The sequence below is a fragment of the Neophocaena asiaeorientalis genome, unplaced genomic scaffold, assembly GCF_003031525.2.
Source record: "Neophocaena asiaeorientalis asiaeorientalis breed wild unplaced genomic scaffold, Neophocaena_asiaeorientalis_V1.1 scaffold123, whole genome shotgun sequence".
NCBI classification, from domain to species: domain Eukaryota; kingdom Metazoa; phylum Chordata; class Mammalia; order Artiodactyla; family Phocoenidae; genus Neophocaena; species Neophocaena asiaeorientalis.
The window spans coordinates 12486627-12509613 of record NW_020173666.1 but is presented as its reverse complement, the minus strand read 5'-3'; the positions used below and the strand labels follow the sequence as shown (position 1 = coordinate 12509613).

At 48.0% G+C, this 22987-nt stretch overlaps 1 protein-coding gene across 2 annotated transcripts in view; it reads right to left on the bottom strand.

The window, feature by feature from the left end:
• Positions 1–22987, bottom strand: part of TMEM181 (transmembrane protein 181) — a 47232-nt gene that overhangs the window by 4072 nt on the left and 20173 nt on the right. The window contains exons 3-15 of one of the 2 annotated variants that reach the window (XM_024747924.1): positions 20981–21036; positions 19240–19330; positions 17837–17958; positions 17461–17571; positions 8931–9011; positions 7134–7233; positions 6471–6625; positions 6142–6233; positions 5104–5161; positions 4363–4465; positions 3742–3793; positions 1709–1791; positions 631–720 (exon numbers count right to left, since the gene is read on the bottom strand). In XM_024747924.1, the coding sequence (XP_024603692.1) occupies positions 631–720; positions 1709–1791; positions 3742–3793; positions 4363–4465; positions 5104–5161; positions 6142–6233; positions 6471–6625; positions 7134–7233; positions 8931–9011; positions 17461–17571; positions 17837–17958; positions 19240–19330; positions 20981–21036 (1194 nt within the window). The remainder of the gene's footprint in view (positions 1–630; positions 721–1708; positions 1792–3741; positions 3794–4362; positions 4466–5103; positions 5162–6141; positions 6234–6470; positions 6626–7133; positions 7234–8930; positions 9012–17460; positions 17572–17836; positions 17959–19239; positions 19331–20980; positions 21037–22987) is intronic. The other variant, XM_024747926.1, reaches the window with a different exon arrangement.

Genomic DNA, 22987 nt, shown 5'->3' with positions numbered 1-22987 from the left:
CCTGCGTGAGCCGGACAGGTCCTTCTGTTCCCCGGGGGGCGCCGCGGGAAGACTGAGCGGGAGCCCGGGGGGAAGGGCCGCCCGGAGCAGCCAGCGGGCGGGCTCCCCGCACCCCAGGGTCCCGCAGGTCCTCACTGGGAGCAGGGCCGGGAGACCTGGTCTGCCTGCCGGGCCTGCGCACAGCTGCCGGTCCACAGCCCGTCAGCCGTCACCTCCGCCTGGACCCTCTGTGCACGTGCTGAGAGCCCCTCCATGGGCAGCCAGGTGGCCCTGCCGCCCCGGCCCCAGGGAGTTCTCACTCTCCTCACCCCAGGGCAAGAGGGCTGTTTTGGTTTGGTTCTTTTGGGAGGTGGGGCGGGGTGTGCGTCTGGCTTTCTTTTGAAGGTCACGGCACTCATTTCCAACAGACTTTATTTCGCAGGGCTGACGGACACGCTCGTGTCAGGACCCACGGACACACTCCGTTCCTGCATCTTGGGCTGTAAGGACACAGCACCTGCTGGGCTCCCCCTGCGGCTCAGGGCTCACCATCCGAGCCCGCCTGGTCTCTCCGCTAAAGAGGGAGCCGGGGAGGTGGGGCCGGAGCTGCTGCCCAAGCTCCCTGGTCAGCGACCCTGGCCGGCGGCTTACCGTACAGGGCGTTCTTCGAGGGCGAATACACAAAGGCCAAAGTGTAGAGGTAAAAGTTCAGCAGGCCGTAGAAAGATAAGAACTCAGCTGGTGACACTGGTCAAGGGAAGCAGCAGAGCTGGGACACCGTCTATCTGGACACGTCAGCCGGCCCCTCCCCCAACCGTGAGTGACTGCTAAGCATCAGCCAGGACCCCGGGGGCCACACCCAGACATCGGGCACCACAGGGCAGGCCCACGGCCGGAAGGCACAATGCCTTTTCAGGGGCACCCGGTAACCACAGGTGAGCCGCGCCCTCTCCTCTCCATGGAAGCCTCTGGAGGTGGCAGGACCTGATGAGAGCAAGTGCAGGACCTGATGAGAGCAAGTCGCAGGCAAAGGGCAGGAAGGTGAGTCAAGAATAAAAGGAAGAACTGGATCCAGACTCTCAAACTAGTCCTTTTTAATCTTTTCTGGATTACACACCCCTCTGAGAATCCGATAAAAGCATTGTGTGAAATTCAGTCACAAAATCGTGACAAATCATGCGTTGATTCTAAGGATGTAAATAAGAGAAGAGGGATGAACCCCAAGGTTCCCCTGATGGATGCCATCACTGAAAGCGGGAGTGGGAGGCACACACTTGACCCGATTATGCCTCCAAACGAGGAGCCTACTGCCAAGGCAGCGGGGCCTCAGGGACTCGAAGGAGGTCCCGCTGCTCACAAGCCCTCCCCGGAGACACAGGTGTCAAGTGCAGCTGGACACATCTGGGACTTGGTAAGGGATGCCATCTGGGGAGAGAAGACCCTCGAATCAGGCCTCGGCCTCTCCCCAGTGCCCTGCAGGGAGAGGTGGGCAGCCCTGGCCTGACCCGAGGCTTGGATGGTGAGTGGACCCGCTGCAGTCCCTGCCCCACAGAGAGGAGAGGGGGGCGTGGAGGGTGGGGGCAGGCGCTGGGGCCCCTGGGCCTCTCATTCACACGGACGGGGGTGAGGCCCCCAGGGCATGCCTCTTCCTGACTTTCACAGGCCTGCAACGCTACCCACCCCACCGGGGTGTGTGCCTGATGCCCGACGTCTTCACACGAAAGGATATAATTCTGGTAGTGAGTTGACAGTTCAGCTACAAAGTTGTCTTGTAATACTTGTGCTCCGAACCTTAAATAAAGGATGACGATGCTGAAAGAGAAGGGGGGTGGACAGTACATAAAAACATACCAAGAAACAGCACTGGCTGCATATAGCTTGCCACATTCACTGTCTAGTCATGATTTTATCTGCATGGAGACTCGTACACGTGCACACGGCCCCTCCACTGGGCTCCTGGTCTCAGATCCAGGGACGAGGTCAGCAGAGGCCGACACAGCCCTCGTTGCAGCCTCGAGTCCAGGTCCCCTGGCATGTGCTCCCCCTCTGCTCTTACTCAGTTTGTGCCGTCTGGACCATCTCCTCCAACAGACCACCAGCCCCCGGGGAAAAGTCTGCCCGTCTTGTTCTCTTCCCCCCGCCGGGCAGTGGTTCACATACCTGTCCGACACCTGCCCACCAACGCATGTGCCGACAGAGGGTTCTGGTACAGGGGAGCCCACTTCCCCTCCCTGGGGTCCAGTCTCCACTCCAGCCAGACAGTTTAATAAAATGTGAACCAGGTCCCTTCACCTCCTGGCTTAAAACCTTGCGAAGGGTTCCCACCACCGAGAATGGAACCGAGACTCCTCACCACGGCCTGCGAGGCGACCTGACCTCCCAGTGGCCACCCTCCCTCGCGTCCTCACGCCCTGTGACGCCGCTGTCCCTGAGCCCAGGCTCCAGGGTCCTACTTCAGGCCCCAGGCCCCCTGCTCAGAGAGCCGTCCCCCACAAGCCTCAGCACAGCAGCCATGGCCCTCCTGCCATCGTCCATCCCTCTGCTTTCATTACAGCGTTTAGGCTATTTTTAAATTTTTTATCACTGCCCTCCCACACTGGACTATAAATGCCATGACAGAGAGGAACCTGTCTACCCAGTTACCAGTGGAGGCACTTCCTGGGTATCTGCTGCATGAATGAATCCCCTTGAAACTCAGACGAAGGAAGATCCCAAAAGCATAACAACTTCTAGACAGACGTACAGAGGTCACCACAAGGAGACAGCAGCTCCCAGCCCGTGGACTGGGGCAGCCTGAGGGCGAGGCTGTGTGAGGGGATGTGAGGGCTGCTGATGTGTAAAAGGAGGTGAGGGTGTGCATGTGAGGCTGCACCAAGGGCAGCAGAGAGACTGAGTAACAACACGTGAACCTCTGTTTTCAGGTGAATTTAGATGCTGAATAAAACCAAGCTCGTTTTGAAGACCAGGCCAAGTTCACATGCTTTGCTGAGGGAGGCACACAACTCCTGCAGGGGCGGGTGAATGAACCCAGATGCCTCCAGGATCCCCCATCCAACAAGGCTGGGACCCCAGCACAGTGGTGGAAAGCTGGCCACTCGGAGCCCGGAATGGCTCCCACCGGGGAAAGGGCTTGAGAGCCACTTATTTGCCATCCAAACAACCGAGAAAGAAATGCAGGTAACTAGATATTATTCCCCGTCGGGATTTTGATTTTAGGAGAAAGCAACAAACCAGAAACAAGCAAGCAATTATCTGGAATTCATTCAAAGAGCCGGCTTTCTGCGCTCCCTCAGGCCGGCCCGCGGACCCGGGAGAGTCCTCGGCATCTGCTCTGCTGCATGGCATCTCCTGCCCGCTTCCCTCGAGCAGCAGCGTGTGTGCTTCAATGATGCCCGCCTACAGTCCTGTCTTTGGGGCAGCAAAAGGACCCCAGGTGCCAAGCACGTCACCCAGGATTCTAACTCTCTGACTTGTCTCTACTGCGTCTGCTGCCTTCCAGGGCACATGTCAGAGCAAGGGGGGAACCCGAGCAGCGCTGGGCCGCAGCTTCGCCAAGCTCTTCTCTCCCCTGGCGCGAACAGCAGAACGTGCTCCCTCAGCCACCACACGCTCAGGGCCCTGCCGGGGGAGGAGGCCTCAGACCAGAGGACACAGCTGGCTAGAAGCACCCTAAAATTAACCCCATAAAACGGGAGAAAGACATTCATGATGGTAAAATAAAAACCCACATTTTGCTTCTTTTAAGAAATAAAGTCTTCTTACCTAATGACAAGCACTACAAAAGTCAATGCTGTCAAAAATTTCAACCTGAGATCTGAAAAAGAAGTAAATACTCCCATTAAATCAGCAAATTGGAATTAAATTCCACTGATCCCAGAGATCTTAAAAATAAAGCCAGACCTTCTGAACAAAACCCTTCTTCCCTCTGGACTTTAAACCTGTTAGGACCTGAAGCCTAGGAGAAATGCTGTCTCACCTCCCCGGAGGCCAGGAGGGTCTCCCAGCGAGGCCGTGGCCACTATTATTTGCTTGTGACAGATTGCGGGAAAGGATCCTATGACATCAGGTGACTTGTCCCAATTCAAGGACGAGGAAAACCACCCCTGCCACTTTGTAAGTTGTGATTCCAGAAGGATCCAGGCAGCTCCAACAGCCACACTGGCACCTGGGGCCCCAGCTGGCTTCCACCCCACAGGCCTCCCTCCAGCGTTGGCCTGAAGCACTGTCCAAATGGCCCCGAGTCACCCCTGCAGCCCTGGGCTCCCTGGGGCTGAAGGTGCTGCTCCAGCCCCTGGGTCTGCCCTCCGGCTCAGGCCGTCATTCCCCCCAGCCCGCGCCAACGCAGGCAGCCCTGCACCAGGGGGGTCTGAGACCAGCGCTTACCTACATAAGGCATGTGACGCAGCTCGGAGCAGGCCCGCACGATCAGGAACAAAAGGTATAAGATGTACATGGCGGCCACCACCATGAAGAAAACCTTCATTCCCTGGAGCGAAACCAGACGGGCACTTGAATGACAACAGGGTCTCGGTGTTGCTTCTCCCTCCGATAGCATAAGCAGGAAAGCCAGAGCTTTCTAAGTGGGACCCGGAGCCCTGAAGGCCACAGCCTAGAGCAACACAAGAGCACGCTGCTGCCGCTCTGACTGTCCTCATCCCGGCTCAACCTCTCTGTGAGCGCAGGTGGCCAGCTCACCCCAGGAGGACACCCCGGCCCCTGCTCGTCAGACGAGCAAACGCCTCCATGACACACGGAAAGCTCCGAGCGTGGGGCCTGGAACGCAGGAGGTGCTCAATAAACGGCAGTGGCTCCTACTTGTCCCTCCCCGGGATGAGGGCCTGGCTCCCTGCCCTGCTTAGGAAGACAGTGCTATGTGTCCAAGAAAGCATCCAGGCCTGGATCTCAATTTTTCTGGACCTTGGTTTTCTTTTCTGGGAAATGAGGGGTTGAACTAGATCACCTAGAAGACAATGGGTCTAAACCACAGATGAACTTTCTATGGACCTTGCCATATAACCAGTTGGCAAGTTTGTATCAACAGCACAATTTAAGTTACAAAATTCAGTGACTTTTTATGACAGCAGTTAAAAAAAAAATTCCTCTGGATTCATTAACAATCCTTACCTGAAAATTTCCTGTGTCAACTCGATACTGGTACATTGGATCGTGTAATTCATTAATTCTAGAAATATGATGTTATAAAAAAAATAGGTTAATAATTAGTTTACTTTTTATTTTATACTTTCTCTCACTTGGCTTTTTAAAAAACTTACTAACATAAACTACTTGCTGACCAACGGTAAAAGATTTTTAAAAAGTAATCCTCTATTTATGAGAAATCCCAAGTTACCTATTGAAAAGGCACAGAACACTGCTACACTTACTGTCCACAGTCAACAGTATTGTGAAGTACAGTATGTATCATTAGGAAAATCCCTATACTAGTTCTCTCTCCATTTTAAGAGCTGTTTTCCAGGCACCTTTTCAACGGCATATATGGGCACCAGGAAATAGATGAGCACACAAAGAAAGCAATAGAAGTAAACATAAACTTCTAGGAAGCACGTTTCAAAATGACACTGGGCTGCTGAGACGACAGGCGGGTGGGAAGAGGGAAGCAGGGACGTGTGCTGAGTCCTATCATTACTGTGTCAGGTGCCAACATTATACCCCTGAGATGGGACTAGTTTCTGCAGAAAATCCTACTTGGGTGAATCAGGGTGTTACTACGTTAGGCTTCTGCGGTGGTGCCATTTTACAGGTGGACAAAAATACTAAAGATCAACCCTGGGAGCTGGTATAAGGATGGAGAGGTTTAAAGACACAAGCCAAAGGAGAAACTTAAAACATCTGGGGACACTGGCGAGCCAGGAGCCGACCTGAGCGTCATTCCTACAAATGAAGTCTCTGCCTCTCCGAAGGAGAAATCTGAAAAGACGTGGTCTTTTTCGTTTTCCACCTTAGACTAGAAGAATCGTGTCCATCTCTATATGCCATTCAAGCAGAAATGAACCCTCAGTTTAAGTCACACTACCAAATCATGAAACACTGGGTGACAGATTCCCTTCTGGATGAGTTCACAAAACACAGTCAACTTTGGGTCTGTCCACCTTGTTAAATGCTTTCCAAGACTGAAGTTTCACACATAATAAAGTTACTCACGTCTGCCATATTCCGAGGGTAACACAGGCCAACCACAATAGTCCAACAGTGAAGCATTTGGGCAAATAGAAAGTCAAGCACTTCCTTTCTCCCTTAAAAAAAAAAAAAGAAAAAGGAATAGAGAAGTTAGTAATTCTAGCAAACTATTACCCCCTCACAGACCACAACGGATCATAGATACTCCCATCATTTCCACACAGCACACACTCTTCTGTTGACTATGAGGCTGAAGACAGGTTCCCAAGGACCAGTTCACCCTAAGGTTATCACCAGAGTCTGGAACAGAAGGACTGAGTCCCCCACTCCCTCCGGAAGCGCTGACGGCTCACCTGCACCCGGATTCCATGGTACACGCACAGCCAGAAGAGCAGCAGGGCGCACAGGAACACAGACTGGAAGAGGTCGTCCAGCATCCCCGGGAACCAGCTGTTCACCAGGAAGGAGAGGGGGAAGAACGGGTCTGCAAGGCAAAAGGCAGACAGGCCTGGGAAGGCAGACTTGCCAGCACCCGGCAGGGCACCCGGCAGGGCACCCGGCCCCGTGCGAGGGCAGAGCTCATGATCGCTTTCCCCCCCAGCCAGAGCCATGGGGAAGCTAGCGAACTAATGGCTGTCTTGTTTTTCAAAACACCGAAAAGCCAAAGAACAGATTGCTCCAGGAATGAGTACTGAGTGCCGTCTGCTCGCGCCAGCCGCTCCTCCCGGCAGGCCTGGCGCTGCAGCTCTGGAAGCAGATGCTTTCTGGAGCAGGGCACGAGAAGCAGACAGCACTGCTGCCACCCTCAGCCAAGTCCCAAGACGGTGTCTGCGGCCCTTCTGGGTTTTAACCTCCAGGCAGGGGGAAAGCTGCAGGCACCGCCGCGTCCTGGAGCAATGTCCCTCGGGCCACAGGGCGCTACCACCTGTTCCTTCAGGGGCCCCCAGGCCACCCTCAGGACGCCTTTCAGCTTTCAACGTTAAAGGGGAAAGCGCCGAAGTAAAAATGGCACTTACCGTTGTAAAGTAGCAGCAGAGGCAGGAGAATGGACATCCACTTCTGCTCGATGCCCCAGTCTCGCATGGAAAATTTCCGGAGGGAGTGAGCAAACAGGCACTGTGAACCAGACCAGGCCCCCAGTCACCGTCTTTGCCCACCCCGCCGAGCATCACCTTACGTCTGTCTTCCTAAATCAAAGGTCTCCGTGCCAGCCAAGACCTGATGAGCCAACCCCTTGCTGAACCACCAGTGACAACTGGGAGAAGACGGTGAACTGCTGCAAAGGAGCCTCGATAAGACGGTCATGGCTGTTCTCACAGGGGCAGGAGGTGACGAGGAATATAATGGCCATAACCCCCCTGGCCCCCCAGCCTCCTTCTGGGCAGGCTGTTTCTATCAGGCTGGCTCCCACTGAGCCGCAGGGAAGGACCTCCCCGGGCACAGGCCACAGGCTCCCAGAGGTGCGACTTTCACAGATGACGCCAGCTTCTAGGGAGGCACCAGGGCTCCCAGAGGAAAAGCCAAGGAATGAGGCTTATAGACAACCACGGTCAGACGATGTGCTTCTTTTCAAACACCTCCCTGAAGGGGCAGTGGCCCATGGGAGAGGTTTCTTTAAACTCTAAAACATCATACAATTTGTGATTTTTAAGCCTGGAGTCGTTTTGTTTTTTTCTGCAGTCTAACATAAGCCAATAATTTCCCAAGCAGTTTGGACTTCCTGGGCTGATGGACCATTTCCCCCAGTCTGTCTGTCAGAATCAGGCCCATTTCTCTTGTTTGAGAACATGGGGCCCTGGGTACCAGTTCTCTGGGCCCCAGAGTACGGCAGCAGAATCCCAGGCAACAGAAATCCTTCCAGGAACAGCAAGGACTTCTGACCAAATATAAACAGCGGTTTTCCGCTTTCTTTTAGTGAGTTCACCAGGGGAGGCCCCGGCCATCCCAGCTCTCAGGGTACTCTGTGGCCGTGTCCTGCCTTCCAGCCACACCCAGATCACCACCGCCTGGCACTTCCCTCACACGTCCCCTGTGAGCCCGTGTCCTTCTGTATACAGCTAGTCTGCGAAGCAACAAGTTCCTTGGGGGGCAACTGGAGCGGCCACCACTGCTAAGAACAGACGTCCTAAATGTCACTCCCTCCACGTCAGCACAGGGCAGGCCGCTGACGGGGGCAGGATACCACCCTCCAGGCACACTTCCTTTTCCTCCAATTTATAACTTCCCACCTTCACTGGCTGGGCCTCTGTGGGGACTGCCTGTACTCTGTGGGTTATCACCCCCCAAAGACACGGTGCACCAGTGGACAGAGACCTCAGATCCCAAATGAGCCGAAAGCCTGCACGTCCAAAGCCCCTCATCTGCACTCTCCTGAAAAAGCCCACAGACTGCAGGTCTGGACCACTTATCCAAACGTAGAAGCCCAAGAACGTGCCGTACCTGCACTCAGAGAAGGTCATTCGAACGAGGCAGAATCCCTCCACACAGGTTAAACGGCAGTTCTCACCGCACCCGCATGAGAATTCACTTACAAGTCAGTGACCTGTAATTACCGCGGCGCTATGCAGTGCTTACTTACAGTGACCTCTAATTACCACGGCGCTATGCAGTGCTTACTTACTAAAGACGCCCCAGCGTTCTTGCAGCACAGCACCCCAGAAGAAATACAGGACATTTAGTACCATCAGGTCGGCCCACTGGATGGAGTGTCTCAGAGTTCAGGTAAACCTCCCACACTCTAATAACCGTAATTTATGAACTAACTCTGCCCGTGTTTGGATTCTGACACAATCTGCTCGGTGAACGGTACTTACAGTGACAATGAAGGTAAGCACCACAAAGACGAATCGGAACCAAATTTCCAAGTGGGAAAATGCAGGGTCGTAAGTCTTCCACTAAAATGGAAAGCAGGAAAACAATTTGAAAAAAATTCATCTAAAAGGAAGTACACCACATTATTTACTTATTTTTATATGGTGTGCCCATACAATGGAATATTATTTTTTTTTAAATGTCTTCTATTTATTTATTTATTTTTGGCGGTGCTGGGTCTTCACTGCCGCATGCGGGCTTTCTCTAGTTGCGGCGAGCGGGGGCTACTCTTTGTTGAGGTGCGCGGGCTTCTCACTGCAGTGGCTTCTCTTGTTGCGGAGCACGGGCTCCAGGCGCATGGGCTTCAGTAGCTGTGGCTCGCGGGCTCTAGAATGCAGGCTCAGTAGTTGTGGTGCATGGGCTTAGTTGCTCCACGGCATGTGGGATCTTCCCGGACCAGGGCTCGAACCCCTGTCCCCTGCATTGGCAGGCGGATTCTTAATCACTGCGCCACCAGGGAAGTCCCCACCACATTATTAATAATAGTTATCTCTAAATGTGAGACTACAGGTAGTTTAAAATGTTCTCTTACACTTTCTTACATGTTCTAAAACTTTAACACTTAGTACATTTTATTTTTATATTAAAGAACACACACCTTGTACCAAGAGTTGAAAATAGCTTTAAATGGTGGCATACTAATGATGAATCTGGCAGATAAATTATTCTGTAATAATAGTAATAGCATTTGGCTTTTAAATCTCATGTCAAAGATCAATGCTGTCAATCTCTTTATTAGAAAAAGCCATGCTTTCCATGAAAAGAAACAGATTTTTAAACAACGCAAAAATGTAAGCATGATGTTCTAAAAAAGACTGAGTGAAACATATAGATATGAATCCGAGACCAAAAAAAGTACTGTGGAATTACGGTTGTCAGTTCTTGTGCTGAGTAGTCTCACTCATACCAAGTGCATGGCTAACAGAGCGAGGATGAGGCCCCACGTGCTGACAGCAGGTGGAAGGCAGCCCTTCCCACCTCAGTTACCAGCCAGATTCATCACTAGACCCCAGGACACGGCACTGCACTGGGCTAGGGAGCCCCATCATTTTAATGCAGTGAATTAAAATCATCTGAGCAATTTAAAAATTGTAACAGATAGAGCAACAGATAGAGTTAAAGACACCAGATTCACCTTATTTGCCTCAAACATTAAGTGTATACACACACACACACACAAAGACCCTGGACACGAGGCAATGAAGGGCCATAATCTTCTAGCTGATGGGGGACAGGTGCACCCTCTGGTCACCCCAAGTCCTGGGGGAACCCGAGCAGAGCCCAGTGGTCTCTGAGTCGCAAACACACCGCTGTGAGTGCAGGGACACAGCTCACTGGCTGTGACTCACAGGACAGAGCACTAACAGAGGTACAGAGCAAGCTCCGGCCATTTGCCAAAGGTCGCCCTCCCCACGTCTTCACCTGAATACTGATCGCATGACAGTGAGTAAAGCACCCAAGGCCAGGGGAAAATCCCTATAAGGATCACTAGCACTCACTGAAGGCCAGTAACAGTAAGAAAAATGCACAATCAGAGGGATATTGTAGAGCGTACTCCAAGCACTTTTATCTCAGTGGTGGGGAAAAATTAGCCTTCGACTCAATGCTGCTTTGGTCCCACCCAGCAAAGTTTAAAATCAAGGCCTGAAAAGCACAAACTGTTTCCAAGTAACGTTACCACATCCTAGAACAGAGCTCAAGGATATTGATCAGAACTCTAGCAATCAATAATGTCTGACATTGAATCAAAAATACCAGACGTGTAAAGAAAGCAAGAAAATATGAAACATGATAAGAAAAAAATTAATCAATCAAAACTGACCCAGAAATCGCAGACGACAGAATTAGTAGATAAGGACATCAAGAAGCTAGAGGAGAGTTTGCATACGTGAAGCAGAGACCTGGAGGGTGATCAACAGCAGATTAGACGTCACAGAGGGTATAAACATGAAGACAGCGAAAGAATCCATTTAAAATGCAACAGAGAAAAATGAACAGGGCATCAGTAAGCTGTGGGACAACTTCAGGTGGCCTAGTGGATATATTTGGAGTCCTCGAATTTCTACTGGCGGGAAGAAGGCAGGAGGATAGAGGAAATATTTGTAGAAATATCGGCCAAATTTTTCCCAAATTTGTTGAAAATTATAAACTCACAAATCCAGGAAGCTCAACGTACCCTAAGTACAAGAAATACAAAGAAAAGTATACCAAGGAACCCCACAATCAAACTGCTTAAATAGGTAAAAGAGAAAAATCCTAAAAGTGGCGGGAGGGGGCTGGAGGGGAGGAGAACTGTTACAGAGGACAAAGACAAGACGATAGATTTCTTGTCAACAAATGCAAACCAGAAGACCAATGTTTTCAAAGTATTGTAAATCAAAACCACAATGCAATACCACTAACATACCTATTAGAACAGCCAAAACTAAGACTGCCCTACCGAGTGTTGACGAGATGAGGATGTGAAGCAGCTGGGACCCTCACACGCCGCTGATGGGAATGTGAGACAATACAGCCACCTTGAACCCAGTCTGTCAACGTCCCAAACAGTTAAACAGACCCCTGACACATGACTCAGCATCCCATTCCTAGGTATTTACCCAAGGGAAGTGAAAGCACATGTCCATATAAAGGTTTGTACACAGAAGTTCACAGCAGTTTTATTTATAACAGCCCCAAACTGGAAACAATCCAAATATCCATGAGCAGGTGAGTGGATAAACTAACTGTGCTATATCCACACAGAGAGTGTCCCACAGCAACACAAAGGAATGAACTACTGATACACCCAACATCATTCATCCGGCTCAAAGTAATTATACTTAGTGCAAGAACCCAAACATATTGTATCATTCCATTTACATAAAATTCTAAAAAATACAAACGAATTTGTAATGCAAGCAGAACTATTAACAACTGATGTAATGGGAAAGTGGAAATCATAGTAATTAAGATCATATGGGGCTTCCCTGGTGGCGCAGTGGTTGAGAGTCCACCTGCCGATGCAGGGGACACGGGTTCGTGCCCCGGTCCGGGAAGATCCCACATGCCGTGGAGCGGCTGGGGCCATGGGCCATGGCCACTGGGCCTGCGCGTCTGGAGCCTGTGCTCTCCAACGGGAGAGGCCACAGCAGTGAGGGGCCCGCATACCAAAAAAAAAAAAAAAAAAAGATCATATGAATTGTGAAGTCTGAGATTCGGATTTACTTAATCTCATTAAACCTCAGATTTCTCCTCCATAAAATAGCTACTTTGAAGAATTATCATAACAATCAGAACATTTAAATAAGAGGATGAACGGAAAGAGTTTAGTGCGGTGCCTGGCGAAGAGCAAATAGTCAGTAAGCAACAGCTGCTACTACAAACCCCAAACACCACGGCTATTATGATTATTGCTATACTGCTTACATTTTACAACAGCATCATTTACAAAACGATCACAGTAGTGATTACGAGCAAATGATGGGGGGGAGTGTTGATGTGAACATAATATTCAAAAAGAAAAAAGCATAATACGTATCTTAGTTATAGATTTTAAGGCATGATCAAGAAGAGAAAAAAGAAGTGTTACCATCAAGAAAAGACTCACAAAATATGTTTAAAGTAACAGTGAAGAAAGTACGTATTTTTTTTACCCTCAAGGGACTGTAACTCTTAAGAAAGAAAATAACCATGGACTCCCCAGAAGGAGGGGGGATTCAGTCTTAGGACTCTGTCAGAGGAGCACAAAATAATCAACTCGCTCACTTCAAAAATTAGCACTAGAACACAATGCTTTACTCAATAAATAAATAGCTAAACCTAAAACATGCATTTTACAGGGTTGGCCAAAGAGTCTGTTAGGGTTTTTCCGTAACATCCTATGGAAAAACCCGAACGAACTTTTGGGCCAGCCCAATAGTTCTAAAATGTGAGTTCACAGGGGGAAAGGAGGAGAAAGATGAGGAGTTGGGGTGAAGAAGGAAGACAGTGTTAAACCCCGGCTTCCCCAGTTGGATCCTGGGCTGGGATGTGCCGCACGGTGGGTGCTCAGTACACTGTGATGCTGGGGCCAGTCTTCCTTGCTCCTGTGGCCCTTCCCCTGCCCTTTCTGCTGTAGGGAAACCACTGCCACACAGGAGCTCCCTCCAGGAGGCTGCCCTCGCCGGCAGCTGCTAAGCAGAAGCACCTGTGTCCCGCCGAGGCCAGAGCGGCCTCACAGCTCCATCTGGCGTTCACTGGTGCCAAGGGTTTGAAAAGTCCTTTTCCCTAAAGTGAGCCCGAGAAGAAGGCGTGAAGCTCAGAGGACAGGGCCCCAGCTCCTCCGCTACAGACAGCATAGACAGCAGCCCTCCAGTAGCTGTGGGTCCAGTGATGCTGGGGCCAGGAGGGCAACGGTCCACAGGGATCCTGTCAAGCAGTGGTCAGTGCCTGCGCCCTAACAGGAGAGCGGTCACTGAATGGACCCAAGGCTATGGGTTTAAATATAAGTCTTTTAGTCAATATATTATGCATTTCTGCTGCACCAATTTACGCTTTCACTGGCAGGGTATGAGAACACTGGTAGTTCCACATCCTTGCCAACTTTGACATTTTTTTGCCTTTTTCACTTTAGCCATTCTGGTGGGTGTGTAATAGTATCACTAAGATACTCTAAAGATGTATTCATTATATTTCGTTTGCTTCCAAAAAGGAATGAAGGTAGTTTATAATAAAAATCCCGACTAGACAGAAACCATTTTAAAGGATTTTTCAAAGGTAAAACAGTAAAGAAAGAAGATAATTATATCAGCAACCCATGCCAGGATGCTAGTAATTACTACAATTCAGCATAAAACATCTTTCGGAGATCTGTAGCAGCTAATACCAAAAGAGAAATGTGAGGAGCTATACAGTTTTCATTCTCTAATAAAAGGAGTTAAAACAAATGGTCAAAGGAATTCTGTTTGAAGGTTTAGATGAGAGCTCACAGCATAATGGATATTGCCTTCAACAGCAATTTTATAAAAGATACAGAAACACTTTGCATAAGATTCTCTAATGGCTTAATGCATCTCTAGACAAGCTGTAGGCATAATGCGAACTTGGGACTCTCTCAGGTAGCTCTGAACTTCTCGGAGTGAACGGCTAGACTGTATCTTAGACTTCCTCTTCAAATACCAGTTGCTTTTTTTAAAAACAAATAATCTTCCCTCCTGATTATAAATATAATTAATAAAAGCTCATTATTAAAAATAGAGGTGGGGGGCTTCCCTGGTGGTGCAGTGGTTGAGAGTCCGCCTGCCAATGCAGGGGACACGGGTTCGTGCCCCGGTCCGGGAAGATCCCACGTGCCGCGGAGCAGCTGGGCCCGTGAGCCATGGCCGCTGAGCCTGCGCGTCCGGAGCCTGTGCTCTGCAACGGGAGAGGCCACAGCAGTGAGAGGCCCGCGTACCGCAAAAAAAAAAAAAAAAAAAAAAAAAAAATAGAGGGGAAAAAAAGAAAATAAACATTAACCCCACCACCCAGAGATGGTCTTCAGTTTTCTAAAATACAAAATTTTAATTAATACTTTTAATTCATGTACTTTTTTTTTTTTAAATCAGTATGCGGTTTGTGCTATCTATCCTACTTTGTGACCAGTTTATTATTTTAACAGGTACAGAAGAGCTAATTTATTTATTTAACCAGAACATTCCTGCTGAAATACAGATTTCTCCCAACTTCCTGCTATGAGGAACATGTTTGAACATAAATCTGTGTGGACATTTTAAATTATTTCTTTAGAATAAACTCCTAGAAGTAGAACTACTAGGTCAAAAAGAACATACACATATAGGCTTTGATACATTGCCAAACTGGCCCCCAAAGTTCAACCAATTTACACCCCATTAACCCGTATGAGAACTTGTGTCCTTACATTTCACCAACACTAGATGTGATTCTTCTTGTTGGTGTTTGGACTACTTGCCAGTTTGATAGGCTTTAAAAAAAAGACATTCCTTCTTGTATTCTCTAATGTTTTGGTTTGCATTTCAAAGGTTTGTCGGCCATTTGAATTTCTTATTTGCTGAAGTGCTACGCTGCTATTCTTCAGTTACAAACCTAACTGTTGCCAGGCCCTCTGCTGTTACTGGGAATACACAAATGTACCAAAAATGGAGAAAAATCTTAGGTGACATCCCTCACAAACCCCGAGGGTCCTACGTCTCAGCTTTGAGGATGCTGAGGAGAGCTATCAAAACAAAGCTCTGACTGTTGGCATCATTCAAGGAGAGCTGCTCTGACGGCAACTTCCTTACTGAGCCCTAAGATGAGATCATATGGCCTGCCTTCGACCAGCAAGGGCGGAATGACATGAACCAGGTTTATCTGAAACATGTATCAAATTATTTACGAATAAGTTTAAGAGGAAATGTAAACAGATACAAAAGATGGAAGGAGAGAACCACAATCAAAACCAAACAAAACAGTGGCCCAAGCCCACATAATAGGGCTGGGGCGAGGTAAACCCCGTGGGGAAAACTGCTGAGCACTTTGATAAAGGGCTTGTAGGGGATGACTTTCCTATAAAGACGACCGAAAGGAAAGATCCCTCGCGGGGAAAACGTGGTGCTCTTTTCTTTCCGCATTCTCCAATCAGAAGGATGCGAAATAGCAAAGTCTAAAGCACAGATGTTATCACAAGATGAGTCCAAAGAGTGCCTGAGCTCACGGCATCTGTCTGAGGCCCCATCTGGGTTCAACCTCTGCATCGTGAACCTGAGGACACGGGCAGAACGCTAATCAGATCTTCTGAAGACAAAGTCTGAGGAAATCATTTGCACAACAAGGAACAGAATCCAGATTCAAACTCAAAGGTCGGAAGAGACTGGGGAGGAGCTAAAAGCACTGAGAAGAAACTCAGGAGCAGAGTGTCACGTCTCAGTAGCATCTGAACTGTGAGAAACCCACCGCAGGAGCCAGGAATGAAGGAGGCTAGGCTGAACAGCAGAATAAGTCCGCGGGGTCCGACAGGTGATGCAGCTTCTAGAGGAGCTGGCACCTGGGGGCCCACCTGCTCCCTCCCCAGGGGGTCACGCCTCTCGGCCAGGCTGACTCGGGGCCGTGGGGAGGAAACCTGGAGTCTGAGGCATCCAGAAGCCACATCCCTGGGGCTTTGTGAAGGAAAAGGAAAGACCTCAGAGACAGCCATCTTCGAACACCTGCGGAGCAATCTGGCAGATAAAGAATAAACAAACTCGCTTTGGGTAGTCTAGAGACAGGACGTGCAGAAAAGTAGCAAGACTGTAGCAACGGCTACCATTTGTCAAGCACACACAACAAGCAGGCGCTGGGCATGACCCCAAGCCCAGCCGACCTCCAGAGGCCTCCCAGGAAACAGAGAAAATCGCAGAGGTGGGAGTGCCCGTAAGGGTGCAGGAGGGCTCCCACACACCACAACCTCTCAGCAAAGGGGACCCCTTTGTCCAAATAAAAACCTGTGTATAAACGTTCACAGCAGCGTTATTCACAACAGCCCAAAAATGGAAACAACCCAAATGCCCATCCACCGATGAATGGATACACAAAAGGCAGCACACACGTACAATGAAATATTATTTGGCAAAAGAGGAATGAAGTGCCGTTACCAGCAAAGCACAGATGAACTGTGAAAACACTGCTTAGTGAAAGAAGTCATTCACAAAACAGCACAAAGTATATGATTCCATTCATATGAAATGTCCACTACAGGCAAATCCATACAGAGAGAAGGCAGATTAGTGATTGCCAGGGGCTGGGGGAGGGAGAAATGAGAAGCGACTACTAATAGACTTCTTTTATGGCGTGTGAATTACATCTCAAAAAAGCATAATTTTAAAAAGGGACCCACTGGCACCTCCCTTTAATAGTCACAGCTGTATGAGGTAGCTATTTTATGATAAGGAAACAGAGGTACAACAGTGTCAAACTGTAAATGGTGGTGCCAGGATCTGAACCCAGCTCTTCTGGCTGATCTAACACCCGTGTCCCTAGTCACCCTGACGATTATTCTGACTCCCAACAAGCGGCAGGAACAAGGAGGCTGATTTCAGCCGGACACGAGACAGGAAAGTCTAACCATCAGAGCTGATGACTGGGGGCAGCCAGGCACGTGAGAGCAGGGACCCTTCACCAAGAGGTCTGGCAGGGTCTGAAGACCACTCACAGGCCTGGAGAAGGGCTGGAGAAGGGGGTCCTGCCTTCCTTGGAGGGTACGCCTGGCAACTTCTCCATTACCTCCCAGCTGGAAGGCTACTCTCTCTCCTAAACCTCAGAACACCATGGTTTTCCAATTCCATGCTGTTTCTTGAAGCAACTGTGGTCCCATATACGTAAGAAACTGTGGTTTTTCTACAGTTTTTAGAACTGTACATGTCTTCCACTGTCCAAAATAACATGATTTCGATGCTGTGATTTATCTCAGTCATTCCACAAAGAATGGAAGCTAAACAAATGAGCCACGGAAACGCCATGGTCAGCTGGTATACTTACGGTGAAGTTCATTTCCTTGATGCGTTCCTTCAGGTGTTTGAATCCCACAGTCACTGTATATTGAGTGTAATTCAAGTAGCTGAGGTGAGCCACAATAATTTCTGCACATTTCTGCAAATGCACAAGGAAGATCTGTGTCCTTAAAGCAAGCAAGACTCAGTCTTGAACCAACTGACCCACGAAGTAACACATTCCAACAACAGATGATCCAAGAGATCATCTCCAGGGAACTTGCCAGAAGCTCAGAAAAATTCAGATGCCAGCCAAAACCAGCTCTTAGAAAGCAAGAACCAAATGGATATATTTAGAAACAAATAATACACGGTCTACAATTGTTAGAACCTTTCTACTTCACGGACCAGTCAAATGCACTCACCCCTGCACATGTGAGCGTCCTCGTCCGATTGTGAACTTTATTATGAATGAACATCGTGGTCCCGTCCTGAGCTACACCATCGACCTTAACAGTCATGGTGAAGTTTGTCTGAATAGCTGTTTCTACAAAAGAAAGAAACCCAGTGTTAAGAGACCACGAGAGGCCATCACACCTGCAGAAGTGCCTGCCTGGCTGTGTGTCGGCCCGGGAAGGTTCTGTGACGCATCAGCCTCCCCACATCTGCCAAGCTCACACTTGCCAGCCAAGTCCAGCCCTTCCATGAACTTGTTTCTCGCCCACCCCCAAGTTTCATTTCACAAAAGGACAAATATTTCATGGCTAATAAAGTTTTATTTTTTAATTTCCCATATAAAATTTAATTGAACTTCATACCAAAATAAAAACAGGTTTCTTATTTTTTCTGATTATATAATTCATTGTTTTTCTGATTATATGCTCATTGCTTAAAAATATCAAAGACCAAATATATAAAGATGGTATTAAACACGTATAATCCCACAACCGGAGAAACTATAATTTCACGTTTGTGTCCATCCTTCCAGACTGTTTTCTAGACACACAAATATATACTGATATCAAATTTATTTATGCTTTTTAAAATGTTATAAAAAGAGGTTAATTTTTTTGTAATATGCATTTTTTCACTTAATTTACTGCAGTCATTGGGTTATCTTTTCAAATTCTTTCAACCAAAGTGCTTCCTCTAAATCACAGTATATAGAAAACGACGTGGAGCATCTTCTCGGTTCTCAGGGAGGGTGCTTGACAGGGTCGCCCTAGGTGGACAGAGCGAGGTCATTATAAACTGTGAGTGCTTTGGGCAGGGGTTCTCAGCCTCAGCACCTGGGCTATTTTGAGGTCAGATAATTCTTTACTGTTTGGAATTTGTCCTGTCATTGTAGCATGTTTAGCAGCATCTCTGGCCTCCACCCACTGGATACTGACAGCACTCCCGGCTCCCCAGTTGTGACAGCCATGTCACAAGGTCTCCAGACACTGCCAAGCGTCCCTGCGGGACAGAACCATTGCCCTAGGACACCAGGACTTAATTCTCTCCCAGAAGCCCATGGGCAAAGGCTGCTGCTGCAGCACCCACACCGTGCAGCCACGGAGCTAGGCTTCACGGGTCTCCCGAAGGATGACCGGTATCCCTGAGGGCCGACGGGAGCTCCCTGAGCCATGACGGGTACTCCTCGAGCACTGCAACGTGACTTTCCTTGGAGGACATTTAAGGGGCTCCCAACTTGCTGGTATTAAAAAGAATAATCACCATGTTATAATCCATCTTTGAGCACTTGTTGAAAGATTTTAAAGCTCTTTAAACCTTTCAGATATGGTGCTCTGTACAAATAAAAGTCATTCTAAAATGTCAGGCTTCATACCTTTTGAATGCTCCAACTCGACAACACACGTCAGCCATAGTTGCTGATTATATGTAGACAGCGGGTTTGAAAGTATCTGAACTGGCTTTAGCTGAGGCAAAAAGACAAAGAAGTTAAAAAACCCATGTGCTCTCTTCAGTTGAGTCTACCCAATGTCTCACCTTAACACACAAAATCTACATTTACACAAAAGGTTGGAGTGTTAGCTCTGAAACAGAAACATGTAGTTTGCCTTTAGTCAATGTAAGGAAAATTCTGCCTTTCAAAAAAATCAAGGGCTAACTTTCCGCCCCAGTTCACTCGTCTCTCATGGAAACTTCTGAAGCGGTTCTAGCCTTGGGACAATACACCGACCTAAGTACCAAGAAAAGGCCATCTTGGAGAAAAAAATTAAAGTGCATAAGATGACACCTATAATAAGATAATAAAGGACACCAGCAAATATTTTCGTATTCACAAGAATCATTCTTTTTTAGTAACAATATGCCAGACATGTCACTGACATCTGTCATTTTCAGCTTTAACGGCCCTAGAGAGAAAAATTAGAGGGGGACCACATTGCCCGTGATGTTTCTGCAGTGTCTGCTGAAAAACACAATACCGGTGCCTAACAGCAAGGGACACAGAACAAGTTGCCTGAGGAGCCCGATCCTAGCTCCAAAGAGAAGCATTATTTGAACGTAAATGGGTAGTTTTTGTGCTTTAACGCTTCTGGCAGATCTCAGTGAAACTCCCTGTGCCCGGAGACTTGCCCCAAAGCCACCAAGACAATGCAACCAACTGGAGGATGATCTATAACCTTTCAGAAGTGAGGACCACCTTTTGGAAGCGAGTCAGTTCCGGAGGACGGCTGCTATTTTCAGTGTCAAAAAAAGACTAACCTCCTGAGATGGAAATTTTAAAAGACCAATATGGTCAGGAAACCCTATTGGCAGCACCTCTTCAAACAGATCCTCAATCTGAGAGTTAAAGAAAATAAAGAAATGCCAAAAAAAAAAAAAAAAAAAGGGATCTGGGAACAAAAAGTGACGGGGGTGGGTGGGGTGGGGTATTGGGTCAAATAATCAGATTTAAGCCGCACACCTTACAAGGCAGTGAGAATGTTGGACGACTGCTTTCAGTTTATAGATGAAGATACTTCGATATCAGAAAAAGAAAAGGCTTAGTTGTTTGGGCTCTCACAAACGTTAGCATTTATTAAAGAAAACCAAAATTTTCCAATTGGAAGGATCTGTTTTTCTCTAAAGATGGTGAAGAATGAAGGCACGTTTTATTTTTTAAAAAAGAAAAGAAACAGGATATTTGATTTAAACTGAGTTCATGCAAGAAATACCAAACAATCATTGGAAAAAAACTGTTACCGTTAGAAACCTGACAAAAAGACCACTTCTTAACTTAGGCAAATATAATAAAAAAAAGAGGCAGAAACCTAAGTGAGCATCGTTAGAATTTATAATCTAATAAGTCTTGCGCACAGGAGGAATCAGGAGGACTTAACCAGCCTTTGGAAATGAACTGCTCCTCCCTAAGAGGTAACATCACCATCCTTTCTCAGCACTGAGGGAACTATTACAGCAGAAAAGGTAATTTTAGCAAACAAGGACCCAGAGGCCCGCAGCTGACGGTAGAGTGAGAAATGTGTGTTGCCCAAGAAGCAAGCTGCCGGGCAAGGGGGATGGGTTTGACCTTAATGACCCTTTAAGCAGGACCATTTCTTAGTGACCCTTAGACCCAGTCTTACCTCTTTGCTATTATTTAGTGAAAAATTAGCTGCAGAAGTCTGGATCACTTTGGGTCCTAAAGTGTAACAGGGAAAGAAAAAAGCAGGTTATAACTATATTGATAATTAATGCTGATTTTTTTTCAAATGCCAAGAAAGACTCATATATTATACAGAGGCAGTCTTTTTCCTGGTCTATCTTTAAAGGTATTTTATATATATATATATATATATATACACGCACATACATAAACACACACACATATACATGTAAAACATACAAACACAGGAACACAGGCACACAGTACCCACTCTGCTGCACGTGCTGACCGCCCAACACAGGTGAACACAACATGACCCCATGCAATGCATACGATGTCCATGGGGCTCTATGTGTGCAGACCCCCTCCCTTGCTCTCTGGGAAGGCTCTCTGGAGGGCGTGGATCCAAGAAAGCATTATCGACACAGACACTGTCTATATATATTTTGTATAAAGATTTCTGCTAAAAAAATTAAGACACATTTATCCATTCATCCAATTAATCCAATCTTCCAAATTATTAAGTTGAGGATATTAAAAAAAAAAGTATATATACTAACAATATACTCAAGGCTTTTCCCAAAATAACATAAACAAGCTTCATAGAATCTTATACTGTAATATTTCAGAGCTTTCGCCTTAAAAGAAGTAGTCAAAGGAAACACTGTGAACCTGATTTCATTTATGACTGGGTTTGTCCTGAAGCAAAACCCTCGCAGCTTCTGATGCCAGTGTTCCGGCTGCCTCCGTGGCCACGCCCAGCCTGTTGCCAACCACCCTCCACTTGGAGGAGGAGATACCTGAGTACAAACCTCAACCAGTGCAGGAGCATGTCTCTGGGGCATTCTGGCAGGCTGAGCAGAGATGTCACTGCATAGGAAGGAGGCGTGCACCCACAGAGAGGCTTCTTTTTTTTTTAAATAAATTTATTTATTTACTTTTGGCTGCGTTGGGTCTTCGTTGCTGTGCGCGGGCTTTCTCTAGTTGTGGCGAGAGGGGGCTACTCCTCACTGCGGTGTGTGGGCTTCTCATTGTGGTGGCTTCTCTTGCTGTGGAGCACGGGCTCTAGGCACATGGGCTTCAGTAGTTGTGGCACGCAGGCTCAGGAGTTGTGGCTCACAGGTTCTAGAGCACAGGCTCAGTAGTTGTGGCACACGGGCTTAGTTGCTCTGCGGTATGTGGGAACTTCCTGGACGGGGCTCGAACCCATGTCCCCTGCATTGGCAGGTGGATTCTTAACCACTGCACCACCAGGGAAGTCCCAGAAAGGCTTATTCCCAACGGATTCACAATCGGAGTGCACTCCTGTTCCAGGAAGTAAGGCAGCCTGGCTTCTCAGGAAGAACTAAGAACTGGGAGTCAGGAAAGTCTAGACTTGAGTCTCAGCTAACAGGCTTTCTGGACCTCATTTCCTCATCTGCAAAACGAGGTGACTGACCCAGTGGTCCCTTGGGCACTCTGAACTCTGAAATCCTAATAACCTTAATATAGAAAGTAACTAGGAGCAGAGGACTTGTGTGTCTACTCGACTGGGCCACACGGTGCCCAGATAACTGGCTAAACATTACTCTGGGTGCGTCTGTGAGGGTGTTGCTGGAAGAGACTACCTCTTGAATCAGTAGACTAAGTAAAGCAGACTGCCCTCCCAATGTGGGTGGGCCTCATCCAAATCACTGAAGGCTTGAACAGAGCAAAAGGCTGAGTAAGGGAGAATCTGCTCTCTTCCTCCGGGCTCTTGGTCTTCAAGCTGGTACATGAGTCTTCACCTGTCTTCAGACGCAGGAACACTTTCACCATCGGCTTTCCTGGGTCTCCAGCTTGCCGACTGCAAACCATGCAGCTTCTCGGCCTCCATAATCATGTGAGACACTTCCTTATAATAAAATCTCTCTCTCTCATCTACGCCCTCCCCATCTCTCTCTCTGTATCTCCTATCGGTTCAGTTTCTCTGGAGAACCCAGACTAACACAGATTTTGGTACCAAGAG